Source organism: Vulpes lagopus, chromosome 7 (genome assembly GCF_018345385.1).
Source record: "Vulpes lagopus strain Blue_001 chromosome 7, ASM1834538v1, whole genome shotgun sequence".
Taxonomy (NCBI): Eukaryota; Metazoa; Chordata; class Mammalia; order Carnivora; family Canidae; genus Vulpes; species Vulpes lagopus.
In genome coordinates, this window is record NC_054830.1 from 121,748,394 (window position 1) to 121,765,712 (window position 17,319).

The following is a 17,319-nucleotide window of genomic DNA, read 5'->3' on the forward strand; positions in this document are numbered from 1 at the left end:
GCAAATGACATATCAGATAAAGGGCTAGTTTCCAAAATCTATAGAGAACTTATTAAACTCAACACCAAAGAAACAAACAATCCAATCATGAAATGGGCAAAAGACATGAAGAGAAATCTCACAGAGGAAGACATGGCCATGGCCAACAAGCACATGAGAAAATGCTCTGCATCACTTGCCATCAGGGAAATACAAATCAAAACCACAATGAGATATCACCTCACACCAGTGAGAATGGGGAAAATTAACAAGGCAGGAAACAACAAATGTTGGAGAGGATGCGGAGAAAAGGGAACCCTCTTACACTGTTGGTGGGAATGTGAACTGGTGCAGCCACTCTGGAAAACTGTGTGGAGGTTCCTCAAAGAGTTAAAAATAGACCTGCCCTACGACCCAGCAATTGCACTGTTGGGGATTTACCCCAAAGATTCAGATGCAATGAAACGTCGGGACACCTGCACCCCAATGTTTCTATCAGCAATGGCCACAATAGCCAAACTGTGGAAGGAACCTCGGTGTCCATCGAAAGATGAATGGATAAAGAAGATGTGGTTTATGTATACAATGGAATATTACTCAGCAATTAGAAACGACAAATACCCACCATTTGCTTCAACGTGGATGGAACTGGAGGGTATTATGCTGAGTGAAATAAGTCAATCGGAGAAGGACAAACAGTGTATGTTCTCATTCATTTGGGGAATATGAATAATTGTGAAAGGGAATATAAAGGAAGGGAAAAGAAATATTGGGAAATATCAGGAAGGGAGACAGAACATAAAGACTCCTAACTCGGGGAAACGAACTAGGGGTGGTGGAAGGGGAGGAGGGCGGGTGTTGGAGGGGAATGGGTGACGGGCACTGAGGTGGACACTTGACGGGATGAGCACTGGGTGTTTTTCTGTATGTTGGTAAATTAAACACCAATAAAAGTTAATTTAAAAAAAAAAATGTAAAAAAAAAAAAAAAAAAAATCTGATACTAGGCAAGAGGCAAAGAAATGCCAACGTATCTGTTAGCTTTCATGTAGTACTAGAGAAGAAAATCTGTTGGAAATCATCAAATTTGCTTTCTCCAAGCAACTATGGCATACATTATCTGTTGCTGAGAATCTATTTATGGTGTGCCAAACACCATACTAACTGATTCACTGGGTACAGGTATATAATATGACTCATTTCAATTATTCTACAAGTAAACATTTATCCCAAACACCAACTTGAAGTAGGATCTGCAAAGCAGGAAGGAAGAGAAAGACTGTAAGTATAAGTTCTGTCTTAATAATGGTAATGATTTTACCTAAAGTGGGGTCTAAAAGCTGAATTCCCTGGGAAACTGCATGTCCTTCCATTCTCAAAAAAAAAAAAAAAATAGGGCATAGAGCAAATAAGCAATATCCATCCCGCATTAACAGGCCAACCTGTGAACCCGCTTTGCCTGGACATTACGTAGATATGTCTATTTCCTCCTTTTAATTAATGTTACCTTCTGGCTCTTATTTAGAGCCCAAGAAGTGCTTACTTTGGGTTCTCCTCAGTTCTTATGAGAAATTGTAGCCTAAAGCAGTTCTTCCTTAAGTTCAACAATCTTTTTTCTTCATCAGTCATAGCAGAAAGCTATGAAACCCCAAACACCTCAAAAAAAACTTAGGGATACTACCCCCCTTCCAAGACAATTTGGTAATATCGAAAGAAAATAAGTTCCCCAAATTCTTTTAAGTTCATTTTAAATAGCTGTACCTAAACTACATATCAGCAAGCACCCATATTTGTTGCTCCTTTATTTGCTGTCACAACATTAAAAAGCTAAATAATATCCTTATTAACATTTTTTAATACTAAGTAGGCCAAAAATAATCTTGTACACCTATTTATTTGGACAAAGCAAATTCAAGGGCTGACTGACTATTAATTCTACTTTGGAACTGATGCCCATAATTGAGTGTAATCCAAGAAAACAATGCACATTACCACAAAATAATAAGCCATACCACAAAATAATAAACCATAAAACAAAATCAAAAAGATTACCTTTATATAAAATTTTTAAAAAACAGTATATGATAGATGAATGAATAAAGAAGATGTGGCTTATATATACACAATGGAACATTGTATTCAGCCATAAAAAGAAGGAAATTAAAAAAAAAAAGGAAATCTTGCCATTTGCAATGACATGGATAAAGCTAGAGAATATTATGCTAAGTGAAATAAAGTCAGAGAAAGACAAATACCATATGATTTCGTTCACATGTGGAATTTAAGAAACAAAAAAAAGTTAATAAATAAGAGAGACAAACTGAAGAGTAGATTCTTTAGATACAGAGAACTGGTGGTTATCAGAGGAGAGAGGGTGGGGAGGTGGATGAAATAGATCAAGGGGATTGAGAGTACACTTATCTTGATGAGCACTGAGAAACATGTAGAATTGTTGGATCAATATATTGTACATTTGACACTAATATAACACTGTATGAAAAAAATATATATATATAACACTGTATGTTAATCATACTTAAAGAAAATAAAAGGAAACAGCATCTATATATACTGCTGCTGGGAGTAAAAATTCCTAAAAACTCCCTAGAAGACTGAATATGAACTGAAAACTTTTTTTTAAAAGACTTTATTTATTCATGAGAGACACACAGAGAGAGGCAGAAACCTAGACAGAGGGAGAAGCAGGCTTCCTGCGGGGAGACTGACAGGGGCTGCAATCCCCGGGACCCGGGATCACATCCTGAGCCCCTGAGTCAAAGGCAGACAGACGCTCAACCACTGAGCCACCCAGGCGTCCCTGAATTGAAAACTCTAAAACTTATACACCCTTGACTTCTAAGAAAATGTAAACAACAACAAAAAAGTTAAGAAAAGTCACAGAACTTAGTGATTAAATGCCTAGGTTCTAGCGCAAAAACGCCTGGTATCAAAGACCCACTTCAGGGATGCCTAGGTGGCTCAGTGGTTGAACGCCTGCCTTAGGCTCAGGATGTGATCTCAAGGTCCTGGGATTAAATCCTGCATCCGGCTCTCTGCAGGGGAGATCTATATAATCATTATGATCTAATACTCTTCAAGAAAGAATATTCCTGCATATAATTTCATAATTTTATATGACTTCACCTACGTTAAAAATATGCATACAAAAAGGCTGAAAGGAATATAGCAAAATGTTTAACATATCTACTTCTGTTTGACATTCCAGATAATCTGAAGTTTCTTCCGTATAATTTTTAGATTTTTCCAAACTTTCCATAATATTCATATATTCCGTTACTTCTGAAATCAGAAAAAAAATAAAATTAGTTATTTAAAAAACTAGTACCTGAGCAGTTGGTTTTGGAAGAGTGATGAATAAGCAGAGCATGGAGGATTTTTAGGGCAATGAAAACACCACGTATGATACCATGATGATGGAAACTTGTCGTTATGCCTTTTTTCAAATCTGCAGAATGTGCAACACCAAGAGTGAGCCATATTATAAGCTATGGACTTTGGGTGATTATGATGTGTCAAGGTAGATTCATCACTTGTAATAAATGCCGGGAGAGGGGATCCCTGGGTGGCGTAGCGGTTCGGCGCCTGCCTTTGACCCAGGGCGCGATCCTGGAGACCCGGGATCGAATCCCACGTCGGGCTCCCGGTGCATGGAGCCTGCTTCTCCCTCTGCCTGTGTCTCTGCCTCTCTCTCTCTCTCTATGTGTGTGTGTGACTATCATAAATAAATAAAAATTAAAAAAAAAATGCCGGGAGAAGTTGATAATGGGGGACACAATGCCTGTGTGGAGATGGCGGGGCGGGGGAGGCGGTATTTGGGAAATCTCTGTGCCTTCACCTCAATTTTGCTGTTAACCTAAATATGCTCTAAAAAATAAAGTCTTAAAAAATAAAAAATAAAATCTTAATAAGGGAAATAAATGTTTAAAATATTTTTTAAAAAGAAAAAAATACTATTTGTTGTTTTCTTATCTTTTATATTTAGCTTGATGACAGTTATGGACATCTCAGTCAGAACTGAATCAACAACCTATTGGAATTTTACCCCTCTAATTCTCAAAAATTTCCCATGAATTTTTTCAGAAACTAGATCTATGGAAGGATCTGTAGTTTAATTTGTAGGGAAAATCTGTTTTACTCAAACTTGCATTTCTCTTTTGCTACATTCTGATTCGAATATCTAAGATCCCTTGTGTAGTAAGGGTGGAAAAAAACAGAATCCAGGTAACAGTGAAACCTATTGCATTGGTTTTATTATCTATTTACTTCACTATTGGGGGAGGCACATTATCTATTTATTATGTTAAGGCTGCGTGAGTTTCCTATCAACTAATTCCCTGAGTCTTGAATGTTTTTAATGCATTGAAAACAGAGAGAATGAAAGATGGTTATTGGTTATCTTTATTTTCTCAGGACCATTCTACTCCTTCAGTAACGTGCTAAGCCATCATGTTCAAGACAGGAAAAATTAAAAAAACATTTTAGCATTTGGTAAATATCCTTGAGAGTTTGAGGAGGTAGACTCTTGTACAGAGTAGTCAAAGTACAGCTATTGCTACAACTGAATGAACTGTGAAATTTTATTCATTCACAAGTTTAGAACGTGGAAAATGCTCTAGAGATTATTCTCTATAATTTCTTCTAGTAATGAATTTTATGTGCATGGACTTATTCACCAAAAAAATACTTGGTAGGATTTCCTAGAGTAATAAACTACAGAACTTGACATGGGTAAGCCATTGAAAGAGAGGAAAACATTTAAAAACAAAAATATTTTGCAGGTAATTTTGAATTCTGTCACTTCTGTTTTCATCAGTCCCCTAATGTATCGTTTCTAGTAGATTTTCCAACTTTTCAATATTAAACTTGAGCTTAATTTATTTCCGTTTATGACCTCAAGAAAAATCATGAGTGCTTTCCAATCCACAGCCACAGTGTTGACACAACTTTGCACCACTGAGTGAGTCCGGAGTACAGAAAGAATAACTCACCTCATCTGGGTCGTCTATGAGAGACATATCTACTCAAAAAGCTTAGCAATAAATAAATCATTATATATATAATTCTATATAGATAGATACACACATATATATAGAACATATGTAACTATTATCAAATACTTTAAATTTAATAAATTACATTTATTAAACAAATAAAGAATATATGCATATAGTCTACCCATCAGCAGTCTTATTACTTCAAATTGTAAAATAAAACACTACAAAAATGTTCAGTTATTATCAGTCTAAACTAAAAGAGAATATAGCTAAAGCAGCAACAAATTTTGTTTCCAAATCAAACGCTCTTTATACTACATATTCCAATCTCTGTCTAATAAACAAGATTTGTGATACCATATTAACACCAACATCTGATGCAGAACAGTTTACCAGTGAAATCTTTATAAAAGATCAGGCAAATTGGTACCCAAAGATGTCAGATTACTTGATAACTATTTTTATTATTTTTTTTTAATTTTTATTTATTTATGATAGTCACAGAGAGATAGAGAGAGAGGCAGAGACACAGGCAGAGGGAGAAGCAGGCTCCATGCACTGGGAGCCCGACGTGGGATTCGATCCCGGGTCTCCAGGATCGCGCCCTGGGCCAAAGGCAGGCGCCAAACCGCTGCGCCACCCAGGGATCCCTTGATAACTATTTTTAAAGAGTAATAACTATTTTTTCTACATTTCTTTTTTTTAAAAGAAAAAAAAAAGGATACACTCACACCTAATAAGCAAGTAATGGTTAATTTTATCCCTAAAATTCTAGGGTTTCACTACTACTTTTTTTAATGTGCAGAAAAAAGTATCATGGGTTAATATTATATCCTAATGCTATTTCCTGTTGATGACATCTCTTCTCTACTTCTTCAAATTGTATCCACATATCGAAGATCTAAAATTTTCCTTTTTGACTGTTCATCTACCTAAAGGACTTGTCCTCATGAAAAACTCCCAATACTCAGTTGTAGGACTTGGATATGTGACTTCTATATGGCATCAATCTATTTGTGTTAATTATGACAATGTGAATAAATTGCTGTTCCTTAAAATTCTTTTTTTTTTTTTAAGATTTTATTTATTTATTCATGAGAGAAGGCAGAGAGACACAAGCAGAGCGAGAGAGGCAGGATCCATACAGGGAGCCGGATGTGGGACTTGATCCCGCGTCTCCAGGATCATGCCCTGGGCGGAAGGCAGACGCCCAACCGCTGAGCCACCCAGGTTCCCCTTAAAATTCTTAACTTACTATCATTTTAAGCTTCCAATTTCTTCACCAAAGTCTTGCTATCCTACTAAGTACACAGCAAATATCACTGTATAAATCTGCACACATTAATTCTTATTTTCAATTCTGCTTCTTATTCTCAAGCCTCTTAGATAAGAGAGTAGCCAGTAAAAGCAGTAATGCCTTTTTATACCATTGATGTTCAAAGACAGGAAAAATGCATTTGCAACTAATGTTCTGAGCTCAGTGAGACCAGAAACTACAATTTATTTATCTTGGTAGATGTATAAAGATTACATAGCACTTGGCACATAGTAGGCACTAAATAAATATGTTGAGTTATCCTTAAGGATTTTCCATTATACTGTAGAAGATCAAAAGACTATTATTATTTCTGAGAAGTCATGTCATTTGAGATTTTACTGAATTCTGAGGGCAGAATAAAACTGCCCTAAGACTTTGAGAAATGCTGTTCCTCTTCTTCCAATATATAATCCAATTATAAATGATGAAGCAATGGATAAATAAATAAATAATAATAAATTCATTATAATGTGGAGTTTTGTTCTCATTAGTTAAGTGTTTCAAGCAGCTATACTATGTTTCAATCTACTCCAACACCTGGATTTTCAGATGACTCAAGTCCAGAAAACTTCTAAAAAGAAAAGCAACTTCAAAATAACCTCAAAGGTCCAATACTGTTGGTACAGAGTTTATGCAAAAATAAAAAATAGAATATTCAAAAAAGGATATTGCATTTTTAGAATAAAAAAGCAAAAAAGAAAAACAAATACCATATGGTGACTGGTATAGTGATCTAGTCATAATCACTTTTTTTATTTCTAATTTTTGTCCCCAGTTAATAAGAACTCCCTAATTTATATCAAGATATAGTATGGTCGAAGGGCACAGCATTGCCAATAAAAGAATTAGAATTCTAAATATAACAGTTCATGTTTAATACATACCAATGATAAGCTGCCAGAATATTGAATATAACTGATGAGCAGTGAAATTCACATTTACGAGTCACAGATATAGAGACCAAGATTTGCAATTTTATAAAGTTTTAAGTTACTCCTCCATTCAAAACTACATCAAAGACATGTTCAATCACATGTGCAGTACTATCTTACAATGATGAATGCTGGACAACTGCAAGATGTCATAGGTTAAACACACCCCATAAATATTTGTTCTCAAAATAACTATCATTCACATTATATAAATGGCCAATGTTCTGAGATTCAGCCTTAGTAGAACACCACCATGTGTAAACTTTGGATGATATCCTCACAAAAGCAATTAACAACCACCTCACACCATTTATCATTCATAAATTTCACTCTCTGGGTAAGATTGTTACATAAACAGGCCCTGGCAGCCGATCAAAGATTCCAAAGCATTAAGTCAAAATTTTATCTCTGGATCTGCCTAGTAGATAGATCCTTTCATTTACTTGGCTGTACATTATTTATGCTTCCCCATACTTTTGGTAAACGACCTGTTTTTGTTTTTTCCCTTACAAATGCTCATATAAAAGAAGATGCAGAAAGAATGAAAGAGACTCACAGATTTCCTGACTGACCTCTTTGCGATTCTAATCAAGAACCATACGGGGAGGTTAAAAGTTTCACTGTAGATCTACCTGGTGTCCAAATGTCTACAGGATAATGAGCCAAAGCAGAACCAGGACTCTTTGCAGTTCCTCCTTATTTATTCTGTCTAAAATAGAGAGTGGAGTGACACATCATCAGGTCGGGAAGCATGTGCCCATAGAGGCAGGGGTCTGACTGCCCTTCTCTCCATTTCAGCCTCCTCCCTAGGCAGTAAGCACGTTACTTTGCGATGGGAGCTTCCCACACCCCCAGTGTGGAAACCCTCACTACTATAAAGCACAATTCTGCCAAAAGGAATGTGCCCACATTTGTTCATTTTTTGAAACGCCACAATGTTTCGGATGAAAACACAGCCTGCCAAAGGTGTCAAATAAAAGAATGACAAAGAAGAAACGAACTGCCTCTTCAGACTTGGATTTCAACGCGCAACCTCGCCACCCGTCAACCCGGCAGCTGTGCAACGACCCCTCGGAAGCCCCGCCAGCTCGGACACTCGCATCCTGGCGCTCGGCGGCTCCAACCACCTCCACTCTCGGGACCCCAGTGGTAATTACGTTGTCTCCGCAGCGACCCACGGAAAAGGCACGTGCCACTGGCAAACCCAACCGGCCGGCGAATGGGCCGTGTTAACAGACTTTCAGGTGGTGCAAATGCGGTCCGCGGGGCGGGATCTGCGCTGGGCAGGTGGGGGTTTGGGTGGCCAAGTGGGGAGGAGAGGTGGAGGTCGAGAGGCCAGACGGCCTAACGGCCCTCAGTCCCCTCCCACTGGCCTCGGAACACGGGAGTACAATTCCGGAGTCCTCCCCTTCCCACCACCTTAGAAGTTACAGTCTCAGCTCTCGCACAACTGCGGTGCGGACTCCCGGACCGAGCACCGCACGGGCCGCCCTCGCGCAGCCGAGCAGCGGCCCGGCCCCCGCCACCCGCTCGGCGACGCCCGGGGCTGCCGGCGGGGCCGGCTCGCGGGAGACCCCACCCCGCCCTCCGTCCCGCCGGGAGCAGCAGCCGGACTTACGCAGCCTCCACCCCGGCACCGCCTCGGCTTCTTTCAAGCCCAGTCACCAGGGGCTGGGTGTGGGGGAGGGGCGGCGGGAAAGGACCCAAACAGTCGGGTTCCCGGGGGCCGGACGCTGGCGGCGAGAGCCCGCTGCACGCGCACCCGCACCCGCACCCGCACACGCACACTCTCACCGACGCGCGCCGCGCCCAGGTTCCACGCCAAGTGGCTCCGAGACCGGAGGGAGGGCGGAGGTGGCCGGCGGGAAGGCCCCCGAGCTCCTGCGAGCGACCTTCCGAGAGCAGGGGGATGCTCCGGGAACTGCCCAAGTGAGAACGTCCCAGACCCCCGTCTCCATCCCCAAGTACGGGCTCCCCTCCCTGCCTGCAGCCCGGGGCGCCTCCCTCCAGCGGGGCTCCCTGCAGGGGAGCGGAGCCTCCCGGCCTGGCCCAGGGCCCGAGCCCCGGCCCCCGTCCAGCCCGGGCTTGGGGACGCTGCCAGGCAAGGAGCGGCTCGCCAAAGACTGGGGGGCAGGAGGGCAGGACAGGAGCATTTCGCACGCCCCGGCCGGGCTGCTCGCTCCTTCCTCCGGGTCCTTCGACACACCCCCAGGGAGCCCCCTTCGCCCACCGGACTCGCGCGCACACACACACGCACACACACACGCGCGCGCGCTCGCCCTTCCCACCGTCTCAGGTCCATCGATTAAAACACTGGTTGATTTCTTCCTGATTAAAAAGAAAAAAAAAAGTGCAAAAACTCTTCTCAGGAGTCGCCAGAGCAAAGAAAGTCCGTGTGCAGCGTCTTTCTATAGTTTTCTGGGACTTAAGAAACACGGCGGTCCCCGGCGAACGCGGGACCGGCCCCCGAGGGCCGAGGGCGGCGAACCCCTCCCCACCCGCGCGCCGCTCACCTCTTTAAGTTCCTTGGCCACGTCTTTCAGGTCGCCCAGGACTAGTTCCAGGTCCTCCACGATGATCTTGATCTGCTCCTTCACCTTGGTTTTGGAGGCGGCCGGCGGTCCCTCGGCTGGAGAGGACGAGGAGGGGGTCCCCTTGGGCTTGGCTGACATTCTCTGGGGGCAGGCGAGGCAGGTCAGCACAGGCGGGCGAGCCGAGGCTGCTGCGCGCCCCCGTCCCCGGCGCTGCCGCGGCCGCCGGCGCCCCGACCCCCCCGCATGGTGGACGCTCCCCGGGCGGCGGCGGGCGGCGGCGCTCGGCGCTCGGCGGGGCGGCCGCGCCGCGGTGCTGCCATCTACTCCCGAGCCGCGGCGCTGGGCGCGGGGCTGCGGGCGGGCGGGCGGGCGGGCGGGCGGGCGAGCAGCGCGCCTGCGCCTCCTCCCGCCGCCGCCCGCCGCCGCCCGCCGCCGCCCGCCGCTCCCGCCGCCGCTCCCGCCGCTCCCGCGCACACACGCGCTCGCTCCCGCCCGCGCCCGGCCCGCCCGGGACCCCGAGGTGCCCTCGGCTCCGCAGCCGGCTGCGTGGGGGGCCTTCCCGCCGCGAGCGGCTCGCTGCCTCCTTCCTCACCCGCCGGCGGGGCCTCGCCTCGCCCGCCACTCTCCGACCGGGTGGAGAGAGCAGCGGGAGGGCCGGGAGTTGGGGTCCGGGGCGGAAAGCGCCCCTCGCAGGGAGCCAGGACCCAAGGAGGGGCCGCAGGCCTCCAGTCACGCTCCCAGTGACCCACGAGGCAAACAGAGGGGCTCCTACTTCCTCGGAGAGAGCAGAGAGCGAGAGAAATGTGCAGAGATGATAGCCCCTCTCCCCCTGGGAGAACGAAATTCAGGCAGTATTTTTGAAGGAGGTTGCTAATCCTGCTCATTCCACAAAACTAATAGCGGATTTATTGATTGAAGTCCCCACACCAACACCCCCCCCCAAGTCATCTTGCCTGTACTTACCTGGGACGGCTTGCTTTTTATTTATTTATTTATTTGTTTGTTTGTTTGTTTGTTTATTATTTACCTTTCCGTTTTCATGACCTATGCTGATGTATGTTTTCGGTTGAGGGATAAGAAGTCTGCAACTCTTAGAAGAGCTGAAGAAGAGTGCCTCCAACTTTTTTTTCCATCAATTTCTTTTTTTTTAAAAATCTCCATTTCACGTTTTCTGCTACTAAATAGGAAATAACTTTCTGACTGTTGTTGTCCAAAGGACCCAGGGAGGGGAGTTAATAGGAAGCCTTCAGTTTCATTCTCAGTAGGTGGCTCCCATTCTCATTAGCTAAAGTCTTAATTTCCTTAGTAACAAACCCATGGGCTGTTAGCTACTGACCTGGCAGGATGGCTGCACTTTATTGTCTTCAGTGCACACGACTCCAAATGATTATTTTAATAGGCTTTCCATTTTGGTCATGCCTTAGCAAGGCCTTGTTTCTTCCTTCTCACAACTCAGGTTGGTTGCAACAAGTTTCTACAGACAAGAAACCCTTGGCAATTCCTCCCTTCTGACTTCCTTAAGTCTTAACTCCAAAATCATTGCAAGCCATGTATGGAATATGGGGGGAAGCGAGGAAGAGGCAACAGAAAAAAAAAAAACAGAAATTTAGATATGGTGTCAAAACAATAACAGCACTGAAAAATACATTGAAAAGTCAGAAGACAAAGAAGAATGGTGGAAGGCAGAGGTTCCTGGGGGACAATTAAAGAAAGAATAAGAAAACCAGTGTGCAGTAAGCAAATTGGAGAGGAGAAAAAAGAAGCAATAATTGAAAGTAGATTTTAATATCATCTGTGGATAAAGATAAATGGTTAGAAATGGCAGGAGATCATATGAGAAAAAAAGAAAAAGTGCTTTTCCTCTCAGTTTGAATTTTTGACACTCAGTAGCAAGCAGGTAAATACAGAAGCCCCCAAACTCAAAATATAGTGGTTTGAGGCAAGAATATTGGAGAAGAAAGCAACAGTATTTTCTCTCCCACTGACAGAACAATACTCTTGTAATATAAGACTATATCTATGCTACTCTGAATCTCCTTCACTAAAGATTTAAAACAAACAAACAAAAAAACAATTGTCCTATGATATCCATTGCTGGCTCAAAATTGAATCATATTTATTACTCTAAAAAACACACCATCCACACCCATATCATAACTTATTCTTAAATAATAGCTATCACCTATCTATGTCTATATCTGAATACAGCATAGAGTCCATTGGAAGAGGAAAAGTTAAAACTGACTTCCAAACCCAAACTAAGCTTATAGGAGCTCAGCAGTGGTGGCTACCACTATCTTCCAGTTACCATGCAGGTATGGGTAAAATATTCCTAAAGAGGAAACTTTTACAGAGAGAGTTAAAAAATACTGAGGTAAAGGAAGCAGAATGAAAAGGATACAAACATATATATACACACACATACAGAAAGTCTATTTACTTTCTACTATTTTTATCCTATGGGGAAAAAAAAATCATTCATCCCTTTGGCTCATCCTGGACTCTTTCAGAGGTTCATATATGATGTTTTAAAGCTAAATTATGGGGACCACAGAGCAAAAGTGACACATAGTAAAAATTTCTGATGAATCTATCCATAAATTTATTTAGGTACCAGAACTACCTACATATAGGTACATACTCAAACCTCATCACTTACAAACTTAGACACAATAACAGATCTCTAAAAGGAAGTAAAGTAAGGTCTTATTCACAGAAGTGACTGCGCACCCAGCATTTTATTCTTCTGCGTCTTTCTATTTTCTGAGTTTTGCAGCAAGAAGGATTGGATAATTATAGGAGATCATCTAGTGGTTGTTTTTTTAGTTACAAGCACTTATCAGTATTCTTGAGTGTGTGTGTGTGTATGTATGTTTGTGTATGTGTAATCTATTGCAATTGATCCCTAATTATTAGCCTGCAGGAAATGTTATAACACTGACATAATCTTGAAGTCATAAAGAGTTCAAGAATATTTCCAAATACTTTGTCCCATTTTGGTGCAGTGGCTCTTACTGATTTATTACCTGAAGGATGTTCATTGATTCTCAAACAATGGATGATGTGCATAATATCACATCACTCTTAATGGATACTTTTGGTTTTCTTTTTTTTCCTTTTGCATGAATTTATTTTCATTGTAAACTCTAATAAAGTTATTAGAGAGATTTGAAAAAAATGAAGAAAAAAAAAAGAATGGCAGCATTACTCTGACCAAAATAGTTTTCACTGAAGATTGTAGGGGAGAGTGGTGAAGGGCATAGGTGGCAAAAAGATAAAATGTCAGTGAAACACATCAGAGAGAAATAAGGAAAGTTCTCCATATATACATTGACTATTAAATACATGGCATATGTCTGGACAGTGGTTCTTAAACTCTGGCATGCACTGGAACTTGTTAAAACACAGATTACTGGACCCCACCCCCAGGGTATCTGATTCAGTGGGTCTGGGGTAAGGTCTGAAATTTGCTTTTCAACATGTTCTCTAGGCTGCTGGAAAGGGACCACTTTCTGAAAATCACTGGTTTGAAAGATGAAAAGAAAACTTCAGGCTGAAAAGAGCCAGAATAAAACTTAAAGATCATCTAGTGATATTTGTGTTTGAGATGAGAAAACTCAGGCTTTGGGAGGTTAGATGTTATGTGCAATGTTTCCCATCTAGAGAAAACAAATTAAGAATTAGAACTCTGTGTGGACTCCTACATTTTGTGGAGTGGTTTCCATTTGTCTGGAGAAGAGCCTCCTTTTTCTTAACTGCTTTGGGCGTGATGTCCACCTATTCTAGAAATGCATATTGGTTTAAAAAATGGGATCTCAAAGTTTAAATGGGTATTCTAAGTAGAACTGTGTCTATTGCAGCAAAGCAGCTGCTCAATAGATACTTGACAAGGAAAGAAAATACTGAATAAAATGCCCTTCTCTATGCGTTTTGAGATTAATTTAACAAATATTTTTTAAATGGCTACTCTAGGCAAGAATCTACAGTACGGAGGGTACTTAGTGACTAAGTTTAACCGAACATAGTTCTAGAAAGTACAATTAGGTAATTCCACACATGACTTGAGTATAAAAACTGAGATTACCTCAGAGTATCTCATCTTGTGCTGTTTTCCAATTTTATAGTCAGTTAACTTTACTTGACGTCCAAAGTCAATATATACCTGTGTGGGGTTTTTTTTAAGAGATTTTATTTATTTATTTATTTATTTATTTATTTATTTATTTATTTACTTATTCATTCATTCATTCATTCATTCATGAGAGGCAGAGACAGGCAGAGGGAGAAGCAGGCTCCCGATGCGGACCCCGATGTAGGACTCGATCCCAGGACCCCGGGATGACAACCTGAGCCGAAGGCAAATGCTCAACCACTGAGCCACCTAGGTGCCCCTGTTTTTTACTTTTTATCCATGTGACAGAAACTGAACTTTTGCTTAACTCAACAAAGGACATTTTTTTGTAGCCAAACCAAAGAAAGGTAAGGGTAGAAATATCTTTAAGTGGAGTTGGAGCCAGAAATTCTAAGATAACTGGGACTATTTCTTTCTGTTCCTGTATCCTAACCCCTCTTTGTAGATGGCTTCTTTCTCTTAAGCTCATTTCTACATAAGTTTAAAATTTGGTCACTGTTACATCCAGGCTCACATCTTCACAAACTTTGCAACTAGGAAAGAAAAGATCATCACAGCAAGCTTCCAGGAGACAACTTTGATAAGTCTAGCTTAGGATATGGACACATCAGCCAATCTTTGTGACTTGGTTTGGTGCAAAGCTTCATACCAGATTTGTGCCATTGCTACAGAAGACATCCATTTGTATACTCATTGCTATGAATATCCAGCAGGTGGCAGTAAAACAAGTTTTTCCCTCCAAAATCTGTATATTATGAGAATTTTCCTAAATAGAAGTAAAGTGTTTTCAAGAAGCAAAGTCATTTCCAGATTCAAACGAAGAAAGACACCATATAGACTAGCAATGCTTGGGTGAGCAACGGGTGGTGAGGATGTACAATGACTGGCCCAACTTGGATCAAGTTGCCTATACCAGTGCCCTATTTCTCCACCAGAAAGAGGAGATGTACCTCTGGGAATATAAAAATAACAAGTATCCTTCATACAGACCTTAACTGGATCATATACCTTACTTTTTTTTTCCCACATCTTCCCTAAGCTAGTTTCACTCAAGTCTTAGATTGGGCATTCAGTTTACCCATACCAAGAACCCTTCATCCAGTCCCATCTCAGGGTCCCAGCTTGGAAGACCTCACTCATCCCAGAGCTGCCAAACTGCCCCACCACATGTGCAAGCAATTCTGAAACAATTACGCACTTCACCCAAGCCTTCGCGAGTTTCCACTCATCCTGAATCCCTGGGACTTGTGCCTGACATCTCATTCTGCCTCTCTGCTTTAAACTTCAGGGCCAAGTGAAGAGAGAACCTGAGACTTTTGATACTGCACAACTACTTAACAGACATGCCAGAAAGGTGTTTTTAAAACCTGGCCAACTGCCACTCTGCACAGTTTGACTGACAGCTTAGCAACCTCTCTCCCTGGAAGGCGATTCAGCTACAACCAAGGAAAACCTGATCATTTAGTAGAAAACAATATACACTAATATACACTAGTAGCACCAAGATCATTGAAAATTCTACTCAATCATTCATGCACCCAATTAATTTCAGTGGATAGTTGGCGATCGCTGTCCTTTTAAGTTTCAGGATCCCTAGTTTTTGTCTTAGTTTTTGTTTCCCTCCAAGAAATTAAGTAAGGGTGAGCCAGGAAGAATTACTGGTTTTGATAAAGTCATGGTGGACAGAGAAGTTGGCAGCTATTGTACTCTTTCCTCTGCTTAACGAGTACTCTGGCCCTTAGGGAAAAAAAGCCAGGTCCTGCCAGGTATAAGATGGCCAGCAATGTCATCCACTGTGTATGGTTGGATAGAGTATGCAGTTTTAGTTCCACAATCAAGCTATTATTCTATTGGATTGACAGGCTACTTGCACTCTTTAATCTGTCTTGCTCACCAAAAGTCCATGAGTTTTGGCCCAAGCCTCAACCCAAGCTTCAAATATATATTGCTATAGACTGAATGTTTGTATCTCCAATGTATTCACATATTGAAGCCCCACATATTGAATGCCAAATGATGGCATTTGGAGATGGAGCCTTTGGGAGGTAGCTAGACTTAAATTAATTCATGAAAGTGGGGCCTTGGAATAGCATTAGGGTTTTTTGTTGTTGTTGTTGTTGTTGTTGTTGTTGTTGTTTTAAGGTTTTGTATATTCCAGAGAGAGAGAAAAGGAGAATGTGTGGGGGGGGGGGGCAGAAGGAGGAGAGAGAAACTCAAGCAGATACTGCTCTGAGCATGGAGCCCGATGAGGAGCTCAATTGCACCTCAATGAGATCATACCCTGAGCGGAAGGGAAGAGAAATCCACTTAACCAACTATGCCACCAAGGCGCCCCAGCTTTAGTGGCTTTATAAGGAGAGGAAGAGAGAGATGTCTCCTTCTATGAGCATGCACCAAGGAAAGGCCATGTGAGGCTACTGTGGGAAGACAGACATCCCAGACCTAGGAATCCCCAATTCGCCAGGACCTGAATTGGCCACCAACCTGATTTTGGATTTCCTAACTTCCAAAACTATGAGAAAATAAGTAACACTTATTTAAGTCACCTAGCTTTTAGTATTCTGCTATGGGAAGCCCAAGCTTAGATAGATTTTGTTTTGTTTTGTTTTTTTCCCAGCTTTATTGAGATAGGTGAAATATAATGCTATAGAAGTTTAAGGTGTACAATGTGATGATTTACATGTTGTAAAAGGAGGGCCACCATTATGTTAGCTAATGCCTTCATCCTATCACATGCTTACCATTTCCTTTCTGGAATGAAAACAGTTAAGATCTTCTCTCTGGGGAACTTTCAAGTATGTAATACAGTGTTAGCTACGGTCACTATGCTATAGCATTAGATCCTAGAACTTACTCATCTTATAATAGAGAGTTTGTACCCTTTGACAAATATCTCCCCTTTGTCACCATTCCCTACCACTAGTAACCACCACTCTACTGTCTCTTTCTATGGGTTCAGCTTTTTTTTTAAGATTTTATTTATTTATTCATGAGAGACACACAGAGAGAGGCAGAGACACAGGCAGAGGGAGAAACAGGCTCCCTACAGGGAGCCCGATGCAGGACTCAATGCCAGGACCCCAGGATTATGCACTGAGCTGAAGGCAGACATTCAACCACTGAGCCATTCAGGTGTCCCTGTAGGGTTTGTTTCTTTTTTGTGGCTAAATAATACAACACTGCGAGACAGAGAAAGAGAGAATGAGAGAGAGAGATGTCTTCTTGACTCATTCATGGTTGAATAACACTCAGGTTGTTTCCAGATCGTAGCTATTGCGAATAATGCTTCAATGAACATAGGAGTATGGATAGCTCTTCAAGATCCTGATTTCATTTCCTTTGGATATATTTCCAGGAGTGGGATTACTGAGTCAGATGGTAATTTGAACATAGATTTTGATACTGAGAAG

At 41.9% G+C, this 17,319-nt stretch overlaps 1 protein-coding gene across 3 annotated transcripts in view; it reads right to left on the reverse strand.

The window, feature by feature from the left end:
* PRR16 (proline rich 16) overlaps positions 1–10,105 on the reverse strand; it is a 185,028-nt gene extending 174,923 nt beyond the window's left edge. Inside the window, exon 1 of one of the 3 annotated variants that reach the window (XM_041760366.1) lies at positions 9,757–10,105. In XM_041760366.1, coding sequence (XP_041616300.1) covers positions 9,757–9,915 — 159 coding nt within the window. In that variant the 5' untranslated portion in view covers positions 9,916–10,105. Of the gene's footprint in view, positions 1–9,037; positions 9,483–9,756 lie in introns of those variants that run through there. The other 2 variants (XM_041760367.1, XM_041760371.1) reach the window with 2 other exon arrangements.
* Positions 10,106–17,319: the final 7,214 nt, after the last annotated feature.